Consider the following 19,717-nt stretch of genomic DNA (forward strand, 5'->3'; position numbering starts at 1 on the left):
GTGCTTGCGGCCTTGCGGCCTTGCGAGCGGGCGCGGGGCAGGTTTGGAGCGGGAGATTTGATTTTTTTTTTTTCCCCCTTCTGCTTTCGTCCTTCCTGCCCCGGAGCTTATTTTCGGATTGGTTCCCTTCGAAACTGGCTTGGAAGCGAAAGATTCAAGAGGCTTCTAAAGTCGCTGCCGCCATCCCGTTCCGCCTACCCGTGGAAGATTCGCTTTCGGAAAGAGGCCCTGTCTTTTAATAGCATTTTTAGGGCGCCTTTCCTTTTTCCTAATAATGTGTATATGTTGTTAAATACAAGCCAGTTTAGTGTAGTGGTGAAGGTGCTGGCTTAAAAACTAGGAGACTAAGTCCCATCTTAAAAATGAAAGCTGGCTTGGGTGGCTTTGCTCCTCTCTCACAGCCCAATCCAACAGGGTTGTTGTGCGGAAAACAGGATGAAGGAGTATGTGTGTTTGCTGTCCTGACTGACTTATAAAGTAATCAAGGGGGGGATAAAAACCATAGGTATAAATGGCTACAACAGATGGGGTGAACAGATCCCTAGGTGGTAAATCTGGCCGCCTGTTTGCAATTCAGTCCCTAAACCTGCCATTAGGGTATCATGGGAAGGATGACGAAACAGTCAGAAACATATATAAGATTAGGAAAAGGGCGTGGGCCTTATGTTGGGCACTTGCCATAGACGTAACTGAGACTGTCAGTGGGTAAAGCAGAGCAAAAACATAAAAGGGTTGGGATTTCCCAACACCCTTGGAAATAAAAACTTCCACTCCGGAATCTGGAGAAACTCAGTCACTCTTAAAGTCAGTTTCCCCCCAGGTTGTTGATTGCACCATCAACAGGCAACTGCCAAATGTTCTCTTCCCTCCCTCTCACGAGGTCAGTTGCATAACCTGTAGGAAAATACCAGAATGGAGTTGCCCAAACCTATTATTGAACCCAAACTCTAGCCACACCTTTCCAAGCAATGCAGATGAATATGGAAAAGGAGCCACGGCAGCCATCGACACTGCCTAGATACAGACGGTAGCACTTGATACCCCATGGGGTCGACAAAGGAGGCGGTGCATTCAACATCAAGCAACCTTTTTTGAGTATGGAGTTACTCCTGAGGCAGGAGCGGAAAATGCCGGATCTGGTTATACCTTGGCAAGGTCCCTAAACCGCAAGGAAATGGCCATATGCTTCCTCTTGATGATCTGCTTTATTTGGATGCCATTTTTCACTTCAGGTATGTAGTGATAACCCCAATTCAGGCAGGCCCTTAAAGCAAAGTGAATGAATGAAGTAATATTTTTAGGAGTGTGGAATTAGAGCAAAAGAAGTCAGAGTTATTTTTGAACAGAGTTGCGGAAGTTCAACAGATCCTTAGTAGCGCAGTTCAGGAGAAACCGGATACAAAGAATAGGCAATGCCAATCCAGCTTTCTTAACCAGATATGTTTTTTCCAGCAACCGGATTTAGGGATGAGGAAAATAGTTTTGTTGTTTGTAATATGAAGCTCTTTGGACAACATTAATGTGTAAAACTGTGAATCTCTTAATATTTAGAAACAGGTATTTCTACCTGTCCCTCAAATAGAATTGACATTTGGGCATTGGTAAAAAAAGAACAGAATAACATGATAAATTGATAGAATGATGAATATGCACTGTATTAATTTTAGCAGATTTATGCTAGGTATGTTTAAATCTAGACTAGTCTGCCAACAGCTAAGGACAAAATCATAAGACTTAGCCTTCATGTATATCGTAACACAGGCTGAGAATAATATTTGTACCGTAATGTCATTTCCTGTGTTATCGGTTGTGGGAAGAAGTGGAATACCTTAGAACTATGGGTCAATTGTGATTTTAAGGCAGGAAACAGAGGATACAATGGGATTAGGGAAAATTATCTTTCAGCTTGTGTATAGTGTTTGATGTTGGATTCAGTCTGGAAGCGTCAGCCCAAGGCTGCCCAGCGTCTGACTTAGAACCATTTGTTTAGCGACTTTTCAAAGTTACAAAAGCATTGAAAAAAAATGACTTACAACTAGTCCTTGCACTAATGACTATTGTGCCATCCCCATGATCACATGATCAAAATTTGAGCGTTTGGCAACTGGCATGTATATACAATGGTTGCAGCGTCCATTATGGCCCCGTTCCTGTGGAACACTCTACCATTGGAGGTGAGAACTGCTTCCATCCTTTTGGTTTTCTGGAAGGTATTAAAACTTGGCTTTGCTGCTTGACCCTGAGGGGGGCACTCACCACTGGAGGTAGTTGACAGGGTAATTCATCCCTGTGCCGTCCGAATCCTGGTTTTTGTACAGTTTTAAAATTTTAATTTCTTTATTTCAATTATTTTTCCCTTTGTCCTTTATAATCTATATGTCACCCAGAGTCACCTTATAGGGGAGATGGGTGATAAGGAAATTTAATAAATAAATAAATAATGCTAGCCCTAACCTACATGATTCATAGAAATCGCAGCGATTCATTTAACAACCATGGCAAAAAAGGTTGTAAAAGCAGGTGTGACTCACTTAACAACCATCTTTCTGAGCAATGGAAATACTAGTCCCAATTATGGTCATAAATCAAGGACTACCTGTAGACACTAAGACATTCTTGGCAGTAAGAAGAATATCGACAATCAGAAACTGCAAATAGCATTGTGTTGCTCTTTTATGAATTGTGCTGCCTCTGACACCCATCTATTTCTACCTGATACTAGGGACAGTCTGGATCAGAGGTCTTCAAACTTGGCCCTTTTATGACTTGTGGACTTCAACTCCCAGAATTCCTCAGCCAGGCATGCTGGCTGAGGAATTCTGGGAGTTGAAGTCCGCAGGTCATAAAAGGGCCAAGTTTGAAGACCCCTTGTCTGGATCTTTGGCATGCATGGCTATGGCTGGGAACAATTCGCTTCTGAAATCAATCCTCCATTTTTCAGGCCAACCTGGTCGGTGACTTCTAGTCTCCTAAATGAGAATATCCTGCTACCCACAAATATAGTGAAAAAGGCTTCATTCCATCACAAATACAGAAGTGAGATTATTGCTATTCTGACAACGTTTAACTGAGTGGACCTGAAACATGGTCATTTTGTCCAAACATCCCAGATGGGCATAAACTTGGAGACAGGTAGTCCCATAGTTAACCATGACTTATACTATGAAGGGCTTTATAGGTGACAACCAGGATCTTGAATTGCACTCAGAAGCCAAATGGCCAATAATGCAGCTTGTATAGCAATAATGACACTTGGGCAGAGCAAAATGTGCTCTTGCTATTCCATTCATGAATCTACTGTAGCTTCTGGATGGTCTTGAGTGGTAGAGTGCATGTAGAGTGCATTGTAGTAGTCCACTTGCAAGGGGACCAAGGCATGAAAACCATCTGAAGGGTCTATTGGTTGAGGAGGAAGCATAACGTGAACCTGTGCAAAGATGTTTTTGCTATGGCTAGGAAATACACTTTTGAAGATTGAGAGAAACTGGGCCTAGCCAGTGTTTGATTCTATGTAAGGTATATTCTTTTGCTTTTATGCTTCAGGGTTAGAATATTTCAGATTATTCATAGAGTTGCCAGCATTAGCATAGATAGATTATATTATCAATCTAGATTGGGTTTGAGTGAGGTAATTTCCTATGTCCTGGATAAGAATCATAAATAAACAAAGAAAGAAAGAAAAATAAAGGGTTTAAAGGGGGAAATTTCCTATGGCCTGAATAAGAACAATAAATAAATGGTTTCAATAAGGTAATTTCCTATGTCCTGGTTAAGCACCTTAAATAAATAAAATGTTCACTCATAGATTCAGATACACAGACAGTTAGACTATAGGATTACCCACCCCAAATTATTGTCCTTGAATTGTGTTGGGACTGAAATGTTCAGAACTTGTGAATTAATCAGTTGCTCATTATCTATTTGGGTTATTTCTGCACCAGAGACCTGCTTTTCTCCAAAGAAAGTTGAGAAATGTAATTTATAAATTGGATGGCATATGTGAATGTTTTGCAAATATGGATCCTCTGTTGTTGTTGCAGTTGGAAATGGCTAGGAGGTGGTCATCATTATGGAGAGCAGGGTAGGGATCGCCATCAGCAGGGCTGGCATATGTGGACTACAACTATGTGCTCAGTCAATAGGTGGCAGCAAAGAGGCCCTGAAAGTACTTTGGCGCTATCAAGTGGTCATGCAAATGTTGGCAACTTAGATATTCTACTTCTATAACAGAATCTTAGCAGTGATTAGCACTAATCACAAACACTAAGAATCTTTGGGGGCAAACTACGATACACATTTGCAACCTCATTCTATTTGGCTAAGGCAGGATGAAGGATATAAACAATCTGTACTTACACTGCATAAATTATGGTTTAATACAATGTTTGAATATAGTCGCTGACTTTAAAAGAATACACTGATAGGTTACTGAACTGCCATCTTAAGTGAATGTAAAAGGGATGCATCTCTATACACAGGAGCACATAAAATGTGTGCTGGGAAAATGTAAAATTCTGACACCTTGAAGGAAGATATTTGAACTATGGACAAAAACATATTTATAAGTTTAAACAAAAGTGAATTGACGCAAAGGCTTCCCCATTCTTAAGTAATGTACAAGATCTGATAAGACTCTTTTTCTAACCTGCATCTTGTAAAATATTAAATATCTGATAAGACTTTTTCTAACCTGCATCTTGTAAAACAAATACTAAATTACATGCCATTCAGTTCAAGTTCTATTAAAAGCACAATTTGGGGTATATCTGCTAAGAAATAAATTCCACTGAGTCCCATGTTCTTACTTCTAGCTAAGTCAGCATAGTCTTTAAGCTTAACTAATAAACTCTCTGAGCAGTTAGTGATAATAATTACAGGTAATTCTCAACTTAAAACCGTTTTAGTGACCATTTGAAATTACAACGGCACTGAAAAAAGTGACATGATTGTTTTTCACACTTACGACCATTGCAGCATCCCCATGCTCACATGATTAAAATTTGGATGCTTGGATGGTTTGAATCCCCTTTGGCGACCTTCTGACAAGCAAAGTCAATGGGGAAGCCAAATTCACTTAAAAACCGTGTAATTAACTTAACTGCAGTGATTCGCTTAACAACTGTGGCAAGGGAAGTCGTAAAGTGGGGCAAAATTCACTTAACAACTGTCTCACTTAACAACATAAATCTTGGGCTTAATTGTGGTCGTAAGTCAAGGTCTACCTGTACACCGACATCTAGTAATTGATTATTCAGTAATAAAGGATCTGGTGTGATATCCTAATAATAACCTCAGTGTCTCTAATCTGTGAGATAATTTCTGGTTTTCTCTCTTTATATGTCATTTTGATGATCCCTACATAAAGCTGCCTTACTAGCACCTCCCCAGAATATTACTATTCTGTCCACCAATATGAAGCACTTTCTGATTTGGAGTCCAGTTGCGGAGATTGCGCCTGGCGAGGTTGTAAAATACTCAGTCGAATTTCAAGGGTAAGTTCTTAGCTCATCTTGAGTACTGATTGTCTAAAGAAATCTCAGCATGACTGATGCTAAATATGTGTGGCTAGACATTTTCAACTTATACCAGGGGTCTTCAAACTTGGCCCTTTTATGACTTGTGGACTTAAACTCCCAGAATTCCTTAGCCAGTGTGCCTGACTGAGGAATTCTGGGAGTTGAAGTCCACTAGTCATAAAAGAGCCAAGTTTGAAAACCCCTGACTTATACCAACAAAATATGTTGGACTAAGGTACAACTGATACACCAGCTGCAAGTAGTAGAAGTAACAGTCCCACAAATCCAGATTACAAGATGAAGGAAAGCTATACTTTTTTGCTATACTCAATATAATAGTAAAATAATAATGAGGAGATACCACAGAGGTTTATGAAGTTACGTATGCTATGAAGAACATGAACAGGGTGAATTGTTCTCCATTTCTTCCTGTATTCATAGTAGATGGTTGCCTAATGGGATGTTCAAGAGAAATAAAAGGAAATGCCTCACATGGTGCCAATTTAATGAAATTTGGTTCCATGAAATGTGGTTGAGGGCCACCATTTTTTTTAAAAAAGGAAGATAAGCTAAGGTTCTTTCTTTGTTGATAGTTACAATACCCAAATGGTTTGGCAATCCCATGTTGCCCCTTGACCACATAATGCTGACCTTAATTTTGTCTTCTATTTATAGTTTTAAGAAGTCTTAGACTCCAGTTTTTATGTACTACTTTACTTTTTCATAATTATTGAACTGACCATTGTTTGGGAAAAACATTGATTGGTTAAGCCTTTAATCTGATTCAGCAGGCCCTGTTACTAGAAAGGCTATCAGGGTGAGATAACTTTTTCCACTAGGCATTTCTGGTGTAGGAAGGACAGGCAGCTAGGAAAGAAGGAAAAATGTGTTAACACAGCCACAAAACCAGCAGTGGCATCCTCTGTCATGTCCACCCGTGCAATAAGTTCAGAAAAGTCCACTGAGAGAAATGTGAAAGACGTTCTCCAACACCCTAACAATTAGGTAGAAAAATAGGTTTCTTTTTGACCAAAGAAAGCTTCTTAGAAACGACAAGGCAAATTTTTACACAAGATTAGAAGTATCTTATAGTATGTGTGTGGAGGATGGGTTGACTTGTTCCAAAAGTTGAGCTCCTTCAAAATTCCTCCTAATCAGGGTACAAATGCAGGAATATAAGATGGAAAAATCTCCTAAAACAGTAGACTATCATTTTAGACTACTGGAGAGTGATATCCTTTTCTTTTACCCCTTAACAAACCAATTAGAAAAACATTGGGAGAAAATTCTACAGAATAACAAGGTTGGAAGGGACCTTGGAGGTCTTCTAGTCCAACCCCCTGCTCAAGCAAGAAACCCTATACTATTTCAGACAAATGGTTGTCCAGTCTCTTGAAAGCCTCCAATGATGGAACACTTAGAACTTCTGGAGGCAAGTCGTTCCACTGATTAATTGTTCTAATTGCCTTGAAATTTCTCTTTAGTTCTAGGTTGCTTCTCTGCTTGATTAGTTTCCATCCATATTGGGAGAAAATTCTAAACCAGATCCTTGTCTACTAATCTTGTTTTCTACTCCCAAGGAATTTAAGAATAGCATTTTGAATGTTCTATCTGCTGTTTGGAGTGATGGAATTTCTTTTCCCGCCTTAAAGCTTTGCCATGGCATTCTGTTGCATGTATAGGCAAGCTAGGCATGCAATAGTATTGCAACAAATTAACACATGGGTGGTTGGACTAGTATCCCCTGCCAGGTTTTCGTGCCTTTGGGCTTCATCACATTGTAATGCAGATGTGTGGCTGCTGGTTGGGGTGGAAGAAATGCTTTTATCCAGAAGAGAGATTCAACTACAATCTTTAAGTTCTCCTTTCTCTGTGACATGAATAAGCACTGCGACCATGGGACAGGTGAAAGCCCAGATAGATTATCATCTTTAGGAGGTTCTCTGGGCCATCCAGTGCAATGAGCTTTGTTCTCATACTTGAAGGCATGTTGCTATATCCTCAACAGTAAACAGCTCTTCTCTGCTTCAGGGCAAAGAGGGTGGGTGGTTGAGATTTTTGTCAATAACATCTTTAGGGCAAAATGAATTCTCTTTTGAATTTTAACATCTCAGACATCTAAGCCCTTCATGGCATGGGTCCAAATTACTCGAGGGACCATCTCACCCCATTGGGTTGGCCAACCCCATTGTACTAGCAGAGGAGACATGTTGCGGGAAGAGCCTTCTCTGCCGTTGTGCCTGCCCTTGGAACATCTCGTCCTGGAACATGTCAGGAGGCTTCAACCCTCCTGACCTTCCATAAGAGCCTGAAGACCTGGCTCTGCCAGTTAGCCTGGGGGCTCCAATGGAAAGGTTTTACATTGGGGATGTTTGATAGATTAATAATCTTCTCCCCCATTTTCTCATCCTACTCCGTCCCGCCCCATCTTTTAATTTTGGCCTCAGAAATTGGATCTTTACAGTATTTTATTTATGTCTTTTAGGTTTTGTATAGTTTTTATCTTTTTAAGATGATAAGCCGCCCAGAGTCATCCCTGTGGTAAGATGGATGGCCAGTAAATTTTACAAATAAATAAATAAATAAATCATAGCCCGAAAACTGGGAAAATACATAGGAAGAGAAGAGGAAGAGGATGAGAAGCAAATTTAGAAAAAAGAGGCAAATTTAGAAAGACTGATACGAACATACATTGTTATACATAAACACACATTATGCTAAAGTGACATTTCATTTATTTATTTATCTATATCTCGCTGCTATTTTTTACAAATAACTCAGGGTGGTGAACATATCCAACCTACTTCCTTTCTCCTATTTTAGCCACAACTACCATGAAGTGAGTTGGGCTGAGAATGACTGGCCCAAGGTCACTCAGCTGACTTTCATGGCTAAGGCAGGACTAGAACTCTCAGTCTCCCACTTTCTAGCCTGGTGCCTTAACCACAAGGGCAAACTGGCTCTTTACATAATTTAACATTAGCTTAGTGTGTGAGAATCTGGTTTTTGAGAATTATCATGATCTGTAACTTAATGCAATTTAGGACTCATCTACCTTGGGTAGACTGAGTATATCTATGGATTATATTTTAGGCCAGTGATGGCGAAACATTTAGAGACCCAATGCCCAAACTGCAACCCCAAACCCACTTATTTATCACCCGGGTGCCAGGCGGGTGGCACCCGGTGGTCATGGCAGACTGGATAGGCGGGGCCAGGGCAGCGGGGGCCAGTCCCTCGCCATCTCCGGGACACAGCATGCGTGCCCACAGAGAGGGCTCTGAGTGCCGCCTCTGGTACGCGTGCCATAGGTTCGCCACCACTGCTTTAGGCTAATAATAACAAGAGTAATAATAAAATTTTTAGCTGAAGGGTACAAATCTTGTGGTCTTCCAGATGTAGTAAAATGAATGTTTCCAATAGCTCTAGGTAGCATTAACCAATAGTGAGGAAATTTGGAATTGTAATTCAGCTGTATTTATTTATTTGTTAAATTTGTATGCTGCCCGACTCCACACCAAGTGGATTGTGGTTCAGAAGTAAACACATACAGATAGTCCTCAAACACAATTGAGCTCAACATTTCTGTTATTAAGTAAGACATTTGTTAAGTGAGTTTTGCCCCATTTTACAACTTTTCTTGCCATAGTTGTTCAGTGAATCACTGCAACTGTTAACTTAGTAACAAGGTTGTTAAGTGAATCTGGCTGCCCCATTGACATTGTTTGTCAGAAGGTCGCAAAAGGGGGTCACATGACCCTGGGACACTGCAACGGTCATAAGCATGAGTCAGTTGCCAAGTGTCCTGAATTTTGATCATGTGACCGGGGATGCTAAAATGGTCGTAAGTGTGAAAAATAATCATATGTCACTTTTTTCAGTGCCGTTGTAACTTTGAATGGTCAGTAAACAAACTGTTGTAAGTTTTAAAAAAAAACATCTGGAGTGCCATGAGTTTTTTTTCTTCTATTAGATCCACCAACTTTGAGCCAGTTACAAGAGAGAGGCTGAAAGCTCTATCCTTAGGCTCAGAAATGAGTTACGGTACTATACTTATTTTCAGCGTACTATAAGCCACCTTTGCCTACTAGAGATTAGATATTCTAACAGCCTAAAGATTGTTAAAGGATTAACGATTTAGAATCAAATCTCTTTGGTTGGCTGCACATGAGCCACTCATTAATTGATGTGTCCATTTATGAATTTTTGTACAAACATCCAGGGATACCTAATCTCAGAGCTGCATTGCAGTTACAAATTTTAGGCAGGCTACCAAGGAAATGATGTTGCTTATGAGCTGGCCCTTGCTATTTTATTTATTATATTTATATGCCACCGAATCAAGTGACATTTTTTTGAGGCAATGTGAAGAAGGTCCTTTGTTCTCTGCATAGAAGCTGACTTTGTTTTTTTCCTAACTATATCTAGAGAATATGAGAGAGACTATGCCAATGACAGCTGGATTCCCATTGCAGAATGCACAGATGTTAGCGTTACTCAGTGTGATATCACAGAAGACATATCGGCTACTGTGCCGTATAATCTACGTGTTAGAGCATCTATGGGGACAGAGGCCTCCCTCTGGGCCACACTCAATGGCTTCTTCAATCGTGTCACAAGTAAGTCCCCTGTTAGGAAATCTCACAACCCAGCACCTGTCTGGATGAGCCCAGTCTTGATCTTTGTTTTGTTGATATCAGGCCCAGCAACGATTTAAAGCAGCTGCATTGGGTGGGGCAGGATTTTGTAGCAGCTTTTCTGACTGGAATTGAGGCCTTAAAATTGTATTAAGGTTATGATTCAATCTTCCTCAGTGGGAACTAAGCTTTTTAAGCCACCGTTCACATTCGGATTCAGGAGAGTGCTTGGGAACAATTAATCAGAAAAGATAAGTCAGCATAACAGAGTAAGGACTCTATTTAAGGAAAAGGCAGCTGAAATAATGCATTTTAAGAGTCAGTTTACTCAGTGGAAAGAGGAAAGGACTAATATTGACCATATAGGGAGGAATTCCGCAAGTCTTGTGGGCCACACGTTGCTACATCCATTCAGCATCAAGTGCCATTGCAGTTATCTTGTCTAGTTAGAACCAGAGCACAAGTAACAGATTATTTATTACTGCAGAAGGGACCTGGGGGCAAATACAACATTCAAACAACCCAGGAAACATTTCAAGTCCAAGCAAGATTGCTAACTGCCTGGCTCTAATGATAGAACTCAACTGCTACCCCACTTTAGCACTAAGGAATTTCTAACAAAAAATCAGGAATAGGTCAGGAGAAATAGAGGATCTTGCTTTAAAAAAATTCAGCACACTGTCATTAAATTGGGGGGTGTCCTCTAATGAAGGGCTGGATTTACTCCTGATAAATTCTTGCCTTTGAATTCCCTCCCCCCCCCTTCCCAGAGTATGGGGACTTTTTCTGGATCATACATTTCATCAGATGTTCAGTAGCCTCGTATCTAAAAAAACCTAAGTAACTTCCCAAACAAAACGAATCCAGCCCTGCTCCAAATCTCATTAGATTTGGTAATCTTGCAAGATGACATTAATTTTGAAGCATTTCTTACATTCATTTAATAGGGAACTGGTATATTTTGTGAAACCAGGGGATGCCCTGAGACTCACAATGTTGAGTTGATGATGCCTGCTATAAAGTGTACCAACATAAGATCCGACCACCTATTTTTAGATCCATGTCCTTCGTGGTTGGTCATAGCCACATGGTCAGGTCCATGTGGTGGCAAAACCATTCCTCCCCTGAAGGAGACAGTGGTTCAGTCCTTCCTCAAGAACCCATTCTTGGACCCAACAGTTCTGAACAATTTTTGTCCAGTCTTCATCCGTCCCTTTTTCCACCTACTGAATATGTGAATCCCTTTTCCTTTTTATAGCATCCCTCATTCCGCCAATGCTGACTGTTACCACTGATGGATATCACTTGCTAGCAGAACTAGAACACCTGGGGCCTGCCTTTGACTTCTGGATATTTTACTGGAAGAAGGGCCCAGAACCTGCCGTAAGTTCTGATCTTTTTTCTGATTTGCAATTGTTTGTTTAGATGGATTGAAAGGCAGGAAAATTTCTTTACTCATCAAGGTTGAATCACTGAGCTATCCTGAGCTTTGGCTGAAACTCCAAATGCTCTTAGGAAATAGCACTGCCATGACTCATCTGCCTTTCTTTGTGATTTCCTGTCATATACTATTGTCTGCAGAAGCATGGGATCATTTTGGTTCCTGCATGTGGCAATTCAGCTATCTTGTTCGGAAATATGAGCATATTCACCTATCGTCAGCCTTCTCAGGTAGACCAGACAGGAAAAACGACCAGATGAACTAATTCTATTTTATTGAAAGGCTACATTAACAGAACCTTGAAAGTCTGAAAGTTCAAAATGTTCACCGTCTCCTTTACAGCAGTGGCGGTGGAGGAATCCCTTTCGAGCCGCTTTCTCTGCCCGTTCTCAATTTATGACAGGTCATTTAGTGACCATTTAAAGTTACAACGGCACTGAAAAATGTGATTTATGACCGTTTTTCGCACTTATGACCATTGCAGCAGCCCCATGGTCATGCGATCAAAATTCAGATGCTTGGCAACTGACTCATATTTATGATGGTTGCAGTGTCCTGGGGTCATGTGATCACTTTTTGCGATCAGACAAGCAAAGTCAATGGGGGAGCCAGATTCACTTAACAACTTTGTTACTAACTTAACAACTGCAATGATTCACTGAACAAATGTGGCAAGAAAAGTTGTAAAATGGGGCAAAACTCACTTAACAAATATCTCACTTAGCAACATAAATTTTGGGTTCGATTGTGGTCATAAGTCACCTGTATGCAGTTGCGGGCTATGGCCTCTATTATTTGACCATTCCCTAGCCAGCATCTCTCCCCTGACCCCCGTCTCCCAAGGTCATTCCCACATATCATTACACCTATGTGCAACCTTTATCAAAACATGCTTTTGAATCCCACTGCCATTGCAGAGCCCTGGTGGCGCAGTGGTTAGAATGCAGTAGTGTAGGCTAATTCTGCTGGCTGCCAGCAGTTTGACAGTTCGATTCTCACTGGCTCAAGATTGACTCAGCCTTCCATCCTTCTGAGGTCAGAAAAATGAGGACCCAGATTGTTGGGGGCAATGTGCTGACTCTGTAAGTTGTTTAGAGAGGGCTGTAAAGCACTGTGAAGCGGTATATAAGTCTAAGTGCTGTTGCAATTACTTTTCCCATTTATTGTATATGGGAATAAAAATATTAATATTAAGCAAACTCACACTGACAATCTGTGTAGTTAGCTATGGTTTTCCCAGTTCTAATATATGGCTCTGAAAGCTGGATCGTCAAAAAGGCTGAGGAAAAATGTACACCTTTGAATTTGGGACTGAAGAAAATTGTTAAGAGTATTTTAGAACTGCAAGAAGTACAAATAGTTAAACATCAGATAAAGTGAAACCATGCAGCTCCTTGGAAGCATTAAGAAGGAAGTTGAATTTTAAATATTTTGGACATAAGATGCAAAGGCAAGAGTCATTAGAGAAGAGCTTGATGTTTGGAAAAATCAAAGGCAATAAAAAGACAATAGAAGACTAGATAATAACATTGATGACACAAATAGGAGGTTATAGGGGCTCCAGAAGCAGGCACAGATAGACCATCCTGGCAAACTGACATCCTTCAGATCACAAGGAGTTAGAAGCCACTGAAACATCAAAGAGAAACATCAATGCATAAATATAAATGTTATTTATAACATTCTATGTTATTAGTTGAAATTGAAGAAGAGGCTTTTTTTACTGTACTTGCAGAACCCAAAGTCACCTGGCTGCCTGGTCAAAGAAGCCTCTGATGCATAGCTTTCTTCTTATTGGGGCCTATTGACTATATTTGCCATAAGGTTCTCAGGAGAGAGTCAGGTCTTAATTTCTGACAATGTCCGAAAGAATCCCAGGTCTGGAGAATATCAGGAGATTTAGAGAGAAACTAGAACCAGCTACTTGGTGCTGCTTGTAATGTTGGACCAGAAAGAAATGGTTTCATGGGTGGGAAAGCCATCAAAATTAGACGAAGGGGTCCTTGCCAAACACCCAAGTTGCGGTCTAATTTAGGAAACCCAGTTGGATTCCTTCTTTATTCGTATTTTAGTGTGGATGTCCACGCTACTAACATTGGATGTTCTTGCTTTGACAAAAGATGGAAATGCAGCCATTTTTCTCTATTGCTTTTAGAATTAGTTGCTGCTGGGGGGGGGGGGAATAGGGATGAGAGTCCAGCTAGTCATAACAATAATAACTTAGTTGTGAGAACTCAAGGACATTGGGTCCAGAACTGATAGTGTTTTGGCGGGTGGAGAGCTGGGGAGAAAGCCCTCGCTTCAAGCTAATTGGGGAATGTGATTTATGACTGTTTATTGGAGGAGGGAATTGCACTTTGTTACTTTGTATCCATGGGAGGGGAATTTAGTTTCTGGTTTCAACTATGTAGTGCCAACACTTTGTTTCTCGAATAAAAGATTCTTTAAGGTAAACAATGCCTCGAAGTTCTTTTGAAGAGTTTCATCTGTCAGAACCATGACATTAAACCAGAAACTAGCCACAGAAGTGTTGGACTCAATTGTGGTTATAAGTCAAGGACTATCTGTATTTTGTGTATGAGATTCAACCTCAAGGTTTAGAACGGGAACAAGGAGTGAAGAAGTTTGTAGGCAAATTCAGGTTACCCAACTGCCTAAACCATGCATGAAAAATGCGGCCTATAAAAAATGTTTTAGCACCACTGTCATGGTTCCGATGTTAGCAGTGTTGACATCCAGTTGTTGATTGTTTTTCTTGTTTAGCAACAGGGATCTCGGGAAGGGCAAACCAGTCTAGTTAAGCAGATTGTTTCACCTAACATGTGGAAATTCCCTTCAGCGTATATTTGTTTTTCATTCCATATTTTGCACACCTAGGTTTACCGCAAAGTGGTGAGAGAAAGCACCACCACTGTGCATCTGGAAACAATGGAGGCTGGAGCTGAATATTGTGTTAAAGCTCAGACCTACGTGGAAGCTATCAACAGGAGCAGCAATTTCAGCGAGGTGCAGTGTGTGAAATCAGAAGGTGAGAACAAGGTGGATAAAAGGGGTGGGACTCACAGATTTTGCTAAGCTGTTGACTGCATGGACTCTCCAGAGCAGAGTTTCTCAACCTTGGCCACTTTAAGATGTGTGCTAGGGAATTCTGGAAGTTGAAGTCCACACTTCTTAAATTTGCCAAAGTTAAGAAATGCTGCTCCAGAGCGAGCAAAGCCAAAAGATTTAATTATCGCGGAGAGGATTGAAGGGGGGGGGCTAATTTAAAGGGTAAAATTGTTGTAGTATTAAGCCTTGTAAGACCTTAAAGAGTCCATTGCACCTCATAAAACCCCACCTTGCTCCCCAAATTGTGCCCTCTTTCCCCCTTTTGAGGGATCTTAGAGGCAAAACGAGTACCTCTCTTAATTGCCTCTAAATAACTTTCTCAAATGAAAAAAAGACAAAACGTGTTGCAGCCACCCTTTCAAATGATATTATACTGTTGTTGTTTATCAGCTACCTGTTTCCCTTGAGAAGGCACAAAAACAAATGGAAGACCCTAGGGCCTTGGGTGTCCATTTGCTTATATATGGTTTAATCATGGTTTACTGAACTACATTTGATTTATAAAACAATCATCCATCTTGGTTTGCAAAACATAATGGTTGGGTTTTCATAGCCAGTTACAGTATAAAAGGGAAGGGGGTTTATAGGCTCTTTCAAATAAATGATGGAATCATAGACATGAACACGGCTTTCATGGTTATCTAGTCCTACCTTTTCAAGTTAGGACATTCACATTCACAACTAGAGCATTTCAGCAAACAGTTGCCCAGCTTCTGCCTGAAGACCTCTATAATAACCCTGCTAACCCAGTAACTGATTCTGTTATTTGTGTGACCTAAAATTTTCTCTCTGAGGCTCTCCAGACAAATTTTCAGTGGATAGAAATTCTGGATTGGATAAATTGATCTGGGAAAGGTTTGCTAATAATACATGTCCAAGAGATATCTGCAGAAGAAACTTACTTAGGTGAAAATTTGGAGAATGCTTAAAAGCTATTGAGAACACTGATTGCAAAATGCACCTATTCTGTTTGTTTATATTAATTTTTTATGCTGCCCACCTCTCTGTTTCTAAACATGTTCAGTGCAAAGCCTTCACTGAGATATTGATGTTTTCTTTTGCCTCCAGATGCCAAAGCCATACTGTTGACCTTTGCCCCACTCTTCCTGGTTACTTTTTTTGTGGCTGTTTTGGTCCTTCCTTTTCTTGCTTGGAAAACCTGTCGGATCTGCCAGTATTCCTTCTGTCCAGATGAGGTCCTTCCAGATACTTTGGTAAGAAGCTCTGCTCGGTGTTTCATTTGTGCTTCTGAGCTCATCTACCTGAGGTCCAAGATACTTTGCTATTATTTTTTAAGGACATGTCTTCAAGACACGGCTTTCATCTACTTCCCTGCACAAAGTGGAGCCGGTTCCATTTCATATTTCTCCCATTCAGTGTTGAAATGTAGCCTCTATCTATCTCCCAACACAAACCTTGCTACACTGTATGCATGATCAGCAGCAGTTCAGCAGCAACTAGTTGATGGAATATGATCAGCTCCTATTTCTTGCTTTTCGCACTGTGATCTGGGTACACACACCCCCTCTCTTCTAATCCCGTTCGGCAACTTCTCTCAATATCCATTTTATCTTGAGCAGCAGGTGTGATCAGGCACCAATGTTGGACAAAGAGGTAATCTATGACTCATTCATGGGTTGTTGAGTGGGGACAGCACTGCTTGATCTGTTTGGTGAGTAGTGGTTTCCCAGGAAAGCGGGAAAGCCCCCACCCCTATCAATCAAGTTCTGAGCCCAGCCTCACCCTTCATTAGGAAGAACAATGAGTGAGATCTTTTCTGCAAGCAGGAAATCCACCAATTATTTCCTTCAACTTATCTCCACATTAAAATTGTCAGGACAGCATTACTTACTGCCTTCTTAAGGAGGCGTAATAGAAGTCAGTGGGCAGGAAAAGGCAAATTATGTCATCTCACAAACTGGAGGAAGACTTGTGAAACCGGCTACCTGGATGTGTACTTAATAGTGTTATACTGGAGAAGGTGTACTTTATAAGTGTAGGTTCTTCTGCATTAATAGGAGTTTGAGGTATCCTTGCACTCGCTGAACTTGGTTGTTTTCTTGCAGATATTTCATTACCCAAACTAGGCCACATCATCAGTGCTGATGAGGTTACCTAATTTGGGTAATGAAATGTCTGCAAGGAAACAACCCAAGTGTTTTAATAGCATTTATAGCCCACATTTTTTCTACGAAGATACTGTATTGTCGTGTTTTCCTGAGAATGTATCTGAAATCCCATTTAACAGACATCCTAACTTGTATCATTCTAGTCCAGGCTGTTGATACTCAAGAGTTTTCACCTTCTGAAAGGATTCCCAAGATGGTTGGGTATTGAGGGATCTCTTTGGATCAGTTTCCAACCTGGTTTGGCCAACACAGGATTTAGATTGGTGTAAGGTGGGTGGTTACATTAACAGAGCAATTGATGCTAGGCATCAAAGATAAGTTATAGAAATTTAGAATGCAAAATACGCAAAATAGCAAGACACTTGGAACAGAACATGTATAGTTTTATATTTATATTGTATTGCTCAAGTTGGCGTTCTCCAAATCCTTTGGACAAAGATTTACAGAATTCTCAGCTTCTGAGCTAAGAATTTTGGAAAACGTAGTGTGATGTATCTTAAGTACAACATCTTGGGGAAAGTTGTGGTATTGCATTGTATTTATATTAAAATGTTTCTCTGTGGGTAAAGCTGATTTCTGCCGTAAAAAGGATGTTTTTTTCTAGGTATTCTGCTCCACTTAGCTTACCTTTTCTCTTCTAGAAGCTAACAGCATCACCTGTTAAGATACTAAAGGACAGGGGAGAAGATATGGAGAAATGTGATGAATCAGTGCAAGTGTTGCCTTCCGAAGAGGTTTTGCTTCATTTTTGGATCCATGAAACTCTTTAATATCACCCTGAAGACACTAATTGCAAACCGAGATTAGCAGTCTTGCTCTCCTTCTTGACCCCTCTTCACACAATTTCTGCTGAGAAGGACAGATTGCACAAAGATGGGAACCAAAATATATTTGGTATCAGGAACAGGTTGCAGCAGCCTGGATTTCTTCATCCTTACTTGACAGAGAAGTGTAGACAGGTTGCGTGGTGAAAGCAGACCATCTTCACAACTACTTACTGAATTACTGTCTATTTGGGATGTAAGGCCCTTGAGCTGATTCCATTTCTCTGTTGTTGTTTTTGGTTCTTTAGAAGGCTTAATATTGGAAAGAGGCACAAGTCAATTTTACAGATCATGCTTGCAAGCAAGGAAAAACAGAGAAATGGTGGGAAGCATTTTGTCTTAGCAGTACAGTATACTCTTCTGTAAGAAAGCAAATGCATGAAGTGGATCTTTTGGTAATTATTTATTACAATCCTTGTGGGCTTTAGCCACAGGTCCTCAAGTATTCAGAAAGCAATGGTGATCTAGATGCTACTATATTTCCACTACTACAGAGAGGCCATCAATGAGAGCCTGAAACTCAGAAATTTGGGTTGAGATTTAGTGGACCATTCAATCAATTGTTCAAAGAAAGGTTCAATCATAATCATTCCTAGGCATTATGACCTACTGGAAAGATTCATTGTGATACTGTCATTCCACATATAGCTGCAAATCAGCTCATCTAGATAAGGTCCTCTTTTTCATGTATGAGTTCTAAAATCAAATACAGAACTCATTAACTCATGGCTGGCTGGCTGTATTTTGGAGCAAGTTCTTCTTTTTCCAGGTTCCTAGATAGCTGTCTATTTCCAATGGCCAAATTCATGGCTGTTTTCCATAAGCTGAAATGCTTACTGCAGAACTGGAATTCAAAGTTTGGAAGCTTTCTATTCCTGGAAGAGATTTTAAATGAAAAAAAAAAGTTTTGTCTTTGCGTGTGCTTTTTAACAATGCAGGCACTGAAATGCTTAAATGCATACTTTAAATACTGAGCTGAGCTTTTATTTACTTTGTGGCTGTAGATGTGAATTTTAAATTCAGTTCACAGACTTGGAGGTTTAAGAATTGGTGTAAACCTTTGTATATTTCATATATCAGCCGTACTACAGTCACATTTCTTGCCGTGTATCTGTATTTACAGCTTGATCACTCCTAAGATTTTTTATGGCTGCAAATATGTGGGAAGACATCAGATAATGCAAAATTATGGGGCTGGGAGGGGAACTAAGCTCTGGCAAATTCACATAGGTTGAGTGGCTTGGTCCTCACTTCACACTAAGCCATAATGTGGTTTGTTTAGCTTTGGCCTATTGCATTGTGAAAATCCAGCTGTTGTCTTATAGATAGCTTATGAGTTAGCATGAGCTGAACTTATGCATAATATATCCAACAATTCTAGCAAAATGAGATTGTATGGCGATGTCCAAAGATCCTTTTAAGATTTGCTAAACTTTTCACTTACGTGTCTGCCTGTACCTTTAACAAGTGCACAGAAGGCAGAATCTTAATCAGCCCAGCACTTCGTGTCACTGGCTCTGCAGGCAGGAACAAAACTGCACCAAGAAAATCTTGGTCTGTCATGCAGCTATTAAACAACAGTCTTCATCTATTAAAAAACAAAGGCAACCTGTTAACAGAAGTTTCAAGGAAGGTTGAAGGGGGAGAGTTAGAAATTGTAGTTGATCTTTCTTCCCCGTCAGTCAGTTATGTCTGTCATTAAGAAAATGGAAATGTTAGAATTGCTATGAACCTTGTTGCCTGGTTCAATAGCAGTGTTTTGCAATAATACAACAGAATCAAGATATGTGATTTATGGGGGGGGAGGGGGGAAAAGGGTAGGTTTGTATTATAGATTTATATTTAGGATTTTTTTAAGGAGGTGTCCGGTGATACCCCAACTGCACAGGATGGGATGGTTGAGTGTGGAAGGGAGGTAGGAAAGAGGGAGGAAGGAGGAGTGGTGGTAGAATGAGAGGAGGAAGGAGTGGTAAGTGGAAGAGGGTGGTGCGGGAGGGGTACACCGGACACGTCTGTGAATGTTTTGTTTAGCTTTATTCTCTTTGGTTGATATTGTGATAAA

General features: G+C 40.4%; 1 protein-coding gene across 1 annotated transcript; it reads left to right on the forward strand.

Moving 5' to 3' along the window:
* The first annotated feature begins 888 nt into the window (after positions 1–888).
* Positions 889–18,359, forward strand: IL20RB (interleukin 20 receptor subunit beta). Its single transcript, XM_015816609.2, has 7 exons — positions 889–1,232; positions 5,366–5,492; positions 9,945–10,135; positions 11,412–11,536; positions 14,472–14,622; positions 15,771–15,916; positions 17,473–18,359. Exons 1-7 carry the CDS (start codon positions 1,175–1,177, stop codon positions 17,599–17,601), a joined length of 927 nt encoding a protein of 308 aa, XP_015672095.1. The 5' UTR covers positions 889–1,174; the 3' UTR covers positions 17,602–18,359.
* The last annotated feature ends 1,358 nt before the right edge of the window (positions 18,360–19,717 follow it).

This window comes from Protobothrops mucrosquamatus, unplaced genomic scaffold (genome assembly GCF_001527695.2).
Source record: "Protobothrops mucrosquamatus isolate PMUCROS unplaced genomic scaffold, P.Mucros_1.0 scaffold468, whole genome shotgun sequence".
Taxonomy (NCBI): Eukaryota; Metazoa; Chordata; class Lepidosauria; order Squamata; family Viperidae; genus Protobothrops; species Protobothrops mucrosquamatus.